General features: G+C 34.2%; 1 protein-coding gene across 2 annotated transcripts; it reads left to right on the top strand.

Annotated features, from left to right (window-relative positions):
• Nucleotides 1-259: 259 nt before the first annotated feature.
• LOC137823788 (protein SMAX1-LIKE 6-like) lies at nt 260-6,171 on the top strand. Of its 2 annotated transcripts, none has more exons than XM_068629058.1 (3): nt 260-1,921; nt 2,952-3,183; nt 4,113-6,171. In XM_068629058.1, the coding sequence occupies exons 1-3, from the start codon at nt 783-785 to the stop codon at nt 5,964-5,966; spliced, it is 3,225 nt and encodes a 1,074-aa protein (XP_068485159.1). In that variant the 5' UTR covers nt 260-782; the 3' UTR covers nt 5,967-6,171. The 2 variants fall into 2 exon arrangements, with proteins under 2 accessions (XP_068485159.1, XP_068485160.1); XM_068629059.1 differs by having other exon boundaries at nt 365-1,921; nt 2,952-3,093.
• The last annotated feature ends 2,932 nt before the right edge of the window (nt 6,172-9,103 follow it).

Below are 9,103 nucleotides of genomic sequence, written 5' to 3'. Positions count from 1 at the left end.
TGGAATTGTGAAAATTTTGAGTAGTAAAATAGAGAGAAAGAGAAAAAATGAGGAGTGTTTGAAGTAGTGGAAAGACAATCATTCTTTGATACGATATTTTACATTATATAATTTTAATGGAGTTGGATATGGTTTGAATTGAAGCAGAAACTTGAAGTAGTAATTGGAGTGTAATAAGACTTTAAAAAAAGTTAGCTTTGCATTTGAGTGGTTGGGCAAGAGTTGAAATAAAAAGAATAGAGGAAAACCAAAAGAGGTTATGGTCCATGTAAATGGAAACAGCAAGTTATGCACACCTTTCACTTCTCCCCAAAGAGACCTTCAGAAAGAGAAAGAGAACAGAATATATGCCCAACATCTGTTCCTTACTTTCTTCCTCTCATTTCATCAATTCATCAATGGCCAAATACAAGGTCCCACACCCAACAAAACAATCCACTCAACCATAATATCACCATACAATACCAAAACTCCATCATCATCATCTCCTCATCACCACCTCCACCTCCACCACACACCTTCTCCCTCTTCTTCTTCTTCTCACCTTCCACAATCCCAATAACAAGTCAAAATCCTTCAAGCTTTCTACTTTTTTTATCATCATCATCTCTTTCTCAGCTAAACTCCAAAACCCATTAACCTGCTTCCCAGATAAGCCTACATTTTATCTATTCACTTTCTTTATCATTTTCTATTATAATATTATTAATTAATAGTATACCAAGCTCCATTTTTTTCTATTTTTTTATTTATTGTTATAATATATTATATGCTTGCCGGCGATGCCGACGCCGGTCAGCATAGCAAGGCAATGCTTGACGGACGAGGCGGCGCGTGCGCTAGACGAGGCGGTGGCGGTAGCGCGCCGCCGCTGCCACGCGCAGACGACGTCGCTCCACGCCGTCTCGGCCCTGCTTGCGCTGCCAACCTCCTCGCTGCGCGAGGCCTGCGGCCGCGCAAGCGCCGCGAGGTTCTCCGGGGCGTACTCGCCGCGGCTGCAGTTCCGCGCGTTGGAGCTCTCCGTGGGAGTGTCGCTGGACCGGCTTCCGTCGTCGAAGGGTGGGGGCGGGGGCGAGGAGGAACCGCCGGTGTCGAACTCGCTCATGGCGGCCATCAAGCGGTCGCAGGCGAACCAGCGGCGGCAGCCGGAGAGCTTCCACGCGTTCCAGCAGAGCCAGCACGGGGGAACGGCGTCGTTTCTGAAAGTTGAGCTGAAGCACTTCGTTTTGTCAATCCTCGACGATCCTATCGTGAGTCGCGTTTTCGCAGAAGCAGGGTTTCGAAGCTGTGACATCAAACTCGCGCTGCTTCAACCACCGCTTCCTCCGGTTCAGCACCGGTTCGCCAGAGCTCCTCCAGTTTTTCTCTGCAACCTCGAACCGGACCGGCCCGACGAAAATATTCGCAGGATCGCGGAGGTGCTGTCGAGAAAGAGCAAGCGAAACCCTTTATTGATGGGTGTTTATGCAAAGAGTGCTCTGAGGGGTTTTGTTGAGATGGTTCAAAAGGGTCGAGGGGGTTCGGTTTTGAGTTCGGAGTTGAGGGTGGTTTGTTTGGAGAGGGAGATTGGGGAATTTTTGAAAAGGGGTGGGAGTGGGGAAGAGGTGGTGGGTGTGAAGTTGAAGGAGTTGGAGCAGCAATGCGAGGGTTATTCTGGTACTGGGGTTGTTAGTTTCGGGGAGGTTGAGGTTTTTGTAGGGGAGGATGTGGATGTTGATGCTGTTAGGTTTGTTGTCTCGGGGCTAACGAGGTTGTTAAAGATTGGTGGCGAGAAGGTTTCGTTGCTGGGTGTGGCTGAAACCTCTCACGCCTATTCCAAGTTCTTGAGCTTGTTTCCTAATGTGGAAAACGATTGGGATCTTCATTTGCTCACTGTCACTTCCGCCACTCCTTCTATGGAAGGACTCTACTCTAAGTCCAGGTTTGTTCTTTATTTAAAAAAGTTATGGTGTTTGTTTTTTGGTGTACAATGGCAGAAATTATGTTTGAACTTTGGACTTCGTGCACAGCATGCAAAATGTGTTACTAGTGTGTCTTTTTAGTTCTTTTGCTTGCACTTGTCGTGTTTTTGGTTGCAAGGGAACTGGGGATCGTTTTCTTGCACGCTGATTCATGTAAAAAGCAATATAAGTATTTCTGACTATTTACTGTGAGAAACAATGCACGTTTGTAATTGTGACACGGGGCAAATAAATTAGGGGAATGAAAATAAGAGTGTGGCTCCTCTGCGTGTTGTGTTTTCTGAACTGAATTTCTGTTGTTTTTTTTTGTGTTTTTGCTTTTTCTTGGATTTGTGCTGTCTCCCTTCTTCCTCTTTTCTCTGATACTTTGTAAGGGGCGTGGTTTCAGTTGAACTTTTATGAATATGTCGTGCATTCACCTAGGGTTTACCTCACTGAACTCTAAACGTCCGTTGTGTTGATTTGGTTTTCTATATTCAGGAGATACACCAATGGAGTTCCTGGTTGGATTTTTTAATTGGAAATAATGAGTCACATGCAATTTGCTGTTTGCTCTGTAGAAGTCAGTCTGCAATTAGTCTAAATGAAAGATGCCGAACTTGTGTGTTTTCATAAATTTGTCTTCATTACCATATCATGCCATTTATATAATTTATAACATCAGAAATGTACTTACCTAGGTCTGGTATTGTTCTGCTGACTGCTCTGTATTTTGATGAAGGGTTATGATTCCCTTTCTGCACTGTGGGACCCCTTCTTATGTATTTTCAGATCCAAATGGATAGTGTGAAAGTTGAGCATGTATTTTTGTGACTGGCCTCGTGAGATGGTGAATTTGAGTTGTCTATTGTTGTGTATGTATTGGTCATAGTGTATTTCATTTAAGTAGATATATGATGTCTTGAAATCTCTTTCATTGCACACACTTTAGCTTCTGACTATTTTGTGCCTATTGGATCTCACAGTTCCCTGCTCATGATAAACTTACAGCTTGATGGGGTCTTTTGTTCCATTTGGTGGGTTCTTTTCTACACCTGAAATCAGAAGTCCCGTGAACTCCACGAATGGATCTTTTACCCGTTGTGACAAATGCAATGAAAAATGTGAACAAGAAGTTGCTGATATTCTGAAGGTAGGTCCTTCGTCTAGTAACTCAACAAGCTCATCCTGGTTACAAAAGGTTGTTAATGTGGACACGCATAGAGGATCAGATGTCACAAAGGTTTGTTATGATTGCTAATTATTGCATTTCTCTTGTCCAATGCATTCTGAGTCGTCACATGCATATACAACATACATGCAACATGGTGGGGGCAATTGCTGTACTAATACACAGTATAATAATTTAGAGGTATCCAGTATAATGATAAACTGCTTAGGCAGGAATACTATTTGAATAAAAAAAAAGGTAATTAGCATAAGGATTTATATGCAACAAACCAAATAAAAAACAATGTTTCTTTGTGTATTTTCTCCCTCTTTGCTTACTTTTGCATAGCCCATAGCTTTTGATTATGAAATAGAAAATTGTATTAAGCATATCCCTTGAGATGATGGACATTCTGAACTCAATGGATTGTACCTTTCTCAAAGTTTATCAAGACGACCAAGCACTCTCTGTATCAACTTGTATAATTTTCAGTATAACTTGGAAGTTATTCTAGAAAATTTTATCAAAGGAATAATCTGTCAGTTATATTAGTTACTTCGAGAGGAGTTGTAGATTTTATTTTCTTGTGTTTATATTCCCTACCTTGATTAAAACTAGGCTTGATTAAGCTCGAAGTATTTAATAAATTTAGACTTTTTAAATTAAGTTTCTATTAAATATTTTTTTTTTAAATTTTTGTTTTAAGTATCTTACTATTTGATTTTGTTGTCAACTAGATGATGTGACCGTTAGTTTCGTTTTCTTGTTTCCAAATTGTTAATTAACTTGTTTCTCTACTCTCCAATCTCCACTAGTTTGTTGATTAACTTCTTGATCAACTTGTTCTTAGAAAGAAAATTTAAATCTACTATATACTTAAAACTTAGTTAAGCCTTAGATCCACTTTCTGTAAATAGTAATGATTTGCATCACTTGCAATATTTCATTGCTTCAATTTATGGCTGCATGTATTTAAGAATGGGCTCAATTATCCAGTGCAGACCAGTGAAGAAAATACAAGTTTGAATGAGAAGATCTTGGGATTTCAAAACAAATGGAGTGATATTTGTCAGCGTCTTCATCACAAAAGCTCACTGCCTCACTTTGATATTTCTCTGACAAGGTCCCAAGCTCCAATACTTGAGCCTTTACGTTTTGGTCCAGGTTTTAAGGAAAGCAGCAGTAAAGATCCATCACGCAGTGAATTCCAATATTCTACTCAAGTTTCTTACATGCCCAAAGGGTTGCCTATTACTTTTCCATTACCTTCTGATTCAGTCAGTGTTCGTGCTGTAACTGGTAATGATTCAAAAGTCTCAGAGACACTGCAAATTGATGGGAAGACCCCTAGGGTCGTCCCTTCTAGTGTGTTTGACCACAGATCATCTTTATCCCATACACCTGTGACCACAGATTTAGGATTGGGAACGTTATATACATCAACCTCTCAGTATCCAGATACCCCAAAACTACAAGATCAAAGAAAGCATCTTCAGCAATTGTCAGACTCTATTTCAACTGATTGTGATGCTATTAATGAAAATACTTCACACCAAATTCCTAGATCTTCTTGGTCTGGTTCAAATTTTGATGGAAAAATTGATTTAGCAGATTTCAAGTCTCTTAATCGACTTCTCACTGAAATGGTTGGCTGGCAGGATGAAGCCATATGTGCTATCAGTCAAACTTTGTCCCTTTGTAAAGCTGGTTCAGGGAAGAGTAGAGGCTCACAAGGTAGAGCAGACATATGGTTGGCTTTCCTTGGACCAGATAGACTTGGCAAAAGGAAAATTGCTTCTGTTCTTGCAGAGATTATCTTTGGAAACGCTGAAAGCCTAATCTCTGTGGATCTGGGCTTCCAGAACAGCTTTTACCCATTGAACTCAGTTTTTGAATGCCAAAAATCAAGTTGTTATGATGCGCTTAGGAGGAAGACAATTGTGGACTATATTGCTGGAGAGTTGAGTAAAAAGCCCCATTCTGTTGTCTTTCTTGAAAACGTAGATAAAGCTGATTTTCTGGTGCAGACTAGTTTGTTGCAGGCAATAAAAGCTGGCAAATATCCAGATTCGCATGGAAGGGCAATTAACATTAATAACACAATCTTTCTTGTGGCCTCAACTGTCTGTAAAGGTAGTGGTTGTTTGGTTTCAGATGAGTCTAAAATGTTTTCGGAGGAAAGAATCCTTGAAGCCAAAAGATGTCAAATGCAATTATTACTAGGACATGCTTCCGAGGATGCCAAAACAATTGGTAGCACAAATGTCAAGGTTGTACCTAGAAAAGGTTTTTCCAAATCATCATCTCTGAACAAAAGAAAGCAGACTGATATTAGTGAGTCCAAGAAGGGAACAACAAGCAAGATGCAGAGACAGGACAGCGAGACATCTCGATCCTATCTGGATCTGAACATGCCTGTGGAGGAGAGTGATGAGGGTGTCAATGACAATGACCAAGAAAGTGAATCCGTAACAGAAAACACAGACACCTGGTTAAGTGACTTCTTTGATCAAATTGATGAGAAAGTGGTGTTTAAGCCATTCAACTTTGATAAGCTTGCTGAGCAAGTATTAAAAAGCATTGGCATACTATTTCAAAGGACGTTCGGATCAGAGCTTCAGCTAGAAATTGATTATGAGGTAATGACACACATACTTGCAGCTGCTTGGTTATCAGACAAAAAAAATGCAGTGGAGAATTGGGTTGAAAATGTTCTTGGCAGATGCTTTGCCGAAGCTCAGCAGAAGTACCATTCTGTATCTCAATATGTTGTGAGACTGGTTAACTGTGAATCCATTTTTGTGGAAGAGCAAGCTCCTGGTGTATGCCTTCCAGCTAGAATTAACCTGGACTAAATTTTTGCTCACTTTGTATTACTGTAATCAGTTGTAAAATGTAGCTGTTAGGATATAATAGCATTTGGTAGGTGGTAGCCAGTGTTCAACTAATTGATCTCACAATTTTTGTCTTCTCAATCATTGTGCTGTAATTTCTATGGTAAATGTATGTGTAATTTTCTATAGTGCACCTACTTAAAGTCCAATAATATTAGTTTGCAAATTGTTCTGTGAAACTACTTTAATTTCCACTGTTCAAGTTTGGCATAAATTTGATCCGACAAGAAAATCTAGACTTCAAATCTCACTTGGAATGTTCTGAATTATGAGGGCCTGGTCATTGTATTTATGACTTTTCATCACCACTATATCTCTGTTCTGTGCAACATCTTTTACATATAAGAATTCTCATACCCTTCATCAAGAAAATTCCTCACACTTGCAATCATGGTTTATGAAAAATCATAAATCCCAAATTATTAAAATCTATCTGTTTGATATGAAATATTATATTTTGAAAGTCAAAGAGTAACATCTTTATCAATAAAAACAATGTGATGGTGTTTTCATTACGTTTTAATTCTACATTAATCAACTCATTTTTCCCCTCCAATCAAGAAATTCATGAAACTTTTTGAAATGAACCCAGAATATTGCTTTTAACTCTTCTGCAACATTAAATCTCCATAGATTTGTAGGATAAATTTTAAGTCAAAACCTTGAAGATTTATTGTTTTGGGTCAAATTTTTAACATTGGAATCCCTAAAGCATTGTTGGATTATTGTGTAGTACATTATTATAGGCTTACTGTATCATTAACATTAATTTCTTTAATGAAACAGCTATAATAGCAGTAAAAACATTCACACAAATATTGTGTTTAACTTCATCAAAATAATGATGTGATCATTAAGAAAACAAATTACCCAAGCATTAGTAAGAAAATTACTGATTCATCCTTTTTTCTTTATAAATAGAAAATTTCTTAATTTCTCTTATATTCTATTGCAAGGAAGAATTTATTTTAGCCTAAATTGTACTTACCCCTTGCATTGTGATGGTATTGTAAATGCGCTTACTTTTTTTTTTAAATTTAAATTTTCTTAATTTTAAAATAGACATTAATCTTCTTTATATTTTTAATAAAATAAAAGTTATACTTTCTCTAATCTTAATTAGATATTCACTTTAATTATATTTTTGATAAATAGCATTTGTTTCCTTAATGTTTTTTTTAAGAAAAGTGACATTAAATTTTTTATTTTATTTAAAAATATAAAAACTTGATTAAACTCTAAAAATAGAGTCAATTGTTTAATCAATGCGAATAGTATTTTGACATGAGATGTAAATGTAACATGCATATGATTTAATATATACATGCATGAAAGTTTTAAAACTTTAACTTCTCTTAATTTGTTGTGTGATTATTGTTTATCAATTGTGTGTTTTGTAGAAGACAAATTGATAATAAATAAAAAGAAATTATATATATATATATATATATATATATATAAAAGTATTTTAAGAGAACCTGCTTAGATATATCTTTGTCAAGAATTTTTTTTTTTACATATATATTCAAATATTTGATGATGAAAGTTATTGTGAAATATAAAATAAATTAGTGTAAATTGTTTCCTTAATTATTATTTATTAGACTTAATTACCAAATTTATTATTAAAAAAACATGCGTTTTATTTTTAAAATTATCATTATCATTAATGCTATTTTTTGTATGATAATATGTGATTTATAAGGATGTATTCCTTGGAGGAGGGACTATGTTGTGACAAAAACATGATAATATGGTAGATGCATGTCTTTAAATGATAATTTTAAGTGTCTATTTGTTGGTGTTAGTAGATTTCTGATATGAGTAGTGTAGAATCTGAGATAATTATAAATATTTACTCTTCGTGAATGATTGTAGGTAATTGAGAATGTATAATAATTGATATGTTTGTGAATTATTTTTATTTAAATTCAAGCTTTGTTAAAAGTTTTAAAACTATTAGCTTACTTTGCTATTTGTTTTGTGTGTTTGTTTTAAAAGATGTGATGATCATCTATTACACGTGAATAGATTATAGCATTCCACTCTAAACTGATTATTTATCCATCTTAAAAACAAACTATTTTAAAATCTCTATAAATAGTGATATAATATTGTGTAACTAATATTATATATATAAATAAATATTTTGTTCATATGAGTTCTCTCTCAACGAATTCAATATTAAAATTAGAAAAAATTCATGTTTAAATTTAAATTTATGTAAGCAATAAAAATATAAAAGGAAGTTAAGATAGTTGTGAAAAAAATATAAAAAAAATAAATATAAATAAATATTTAATTAGTCATGTATAATATAGTATTTAGATGTGATAAATATAAATGTTAAATTAATATAAGATAAAAAATAAATTAATGTAAATTGTTCCATTCATTATTATTTATTAAACTTAATTACCAAATTTATTATTAAAAAAACGTATGCGTTTTATTTTTTGAAATTATCATTATCATTAATGCTACTCTTTTATATATATATATATATATATATATATATATATATATTAAGATCAATAAGCTGACTATTAATTTTAAATATTTTTTAAATATTCTAAATAATTATATCTTTAAAGCTTTTAACTTATAAAATTATTATTTTTATTTTAATATAAAATAAAAGGTATTAAAGTTATCATAGTGGAATTTGTTAAAAACTTTTGACCAAGAAAATAGTATATGAATAAATTTGGTATAGACATATGAAGAATACGTTGCCTTAAATAACTTTTACGTATGAGACGTTGTTATCATTTAGTTATTAATTAACGGATTTTAACAGAAATATTTTATACCTTTTAACTATTTTTTATAAGCTTATTTATTTAAAGATAATTTTTAAAAAAAATACGTTAGTTTCTTAAAATAAAATAAATTCCGTTAGACGTTATCTTCATTTATACGTTCTGGCGGGTTTATTTGTTAATTAATTTAAAAAATATTATAGTGTGCGTTTGATTTAACTGATAATGTATTAAATTATTTTATTTTTATTTTTATTTTGACTAGTAGAACTTGGTATTTTGGTCACGAGTAACATGTTAAATAATATTTGAATAAAGTACAAAATTGCGAAGCCG

The sequence above is a fragment of the Phaseolus vulgaris genome, chromosome 8 (assembly GCF_000499845.2).
Source record: "Phaseolus vulgaris cultivar G19833 chromosome 8, P. vulgaris v2.0, whole genome shotgun sequence".
Taxonomy (NCBI): Eukaryota; Viridiplantae; Streptophyta; class Magnoliopsida; order Fabales; family Fabaceae; genus Phaseolus; species Phaseolus vulgaris.
The sequence above is the reverse complement of the archived record's forward strand: the minus strand, read 5'-3'. Positions and strand labels throughout refer to the sequence as shown.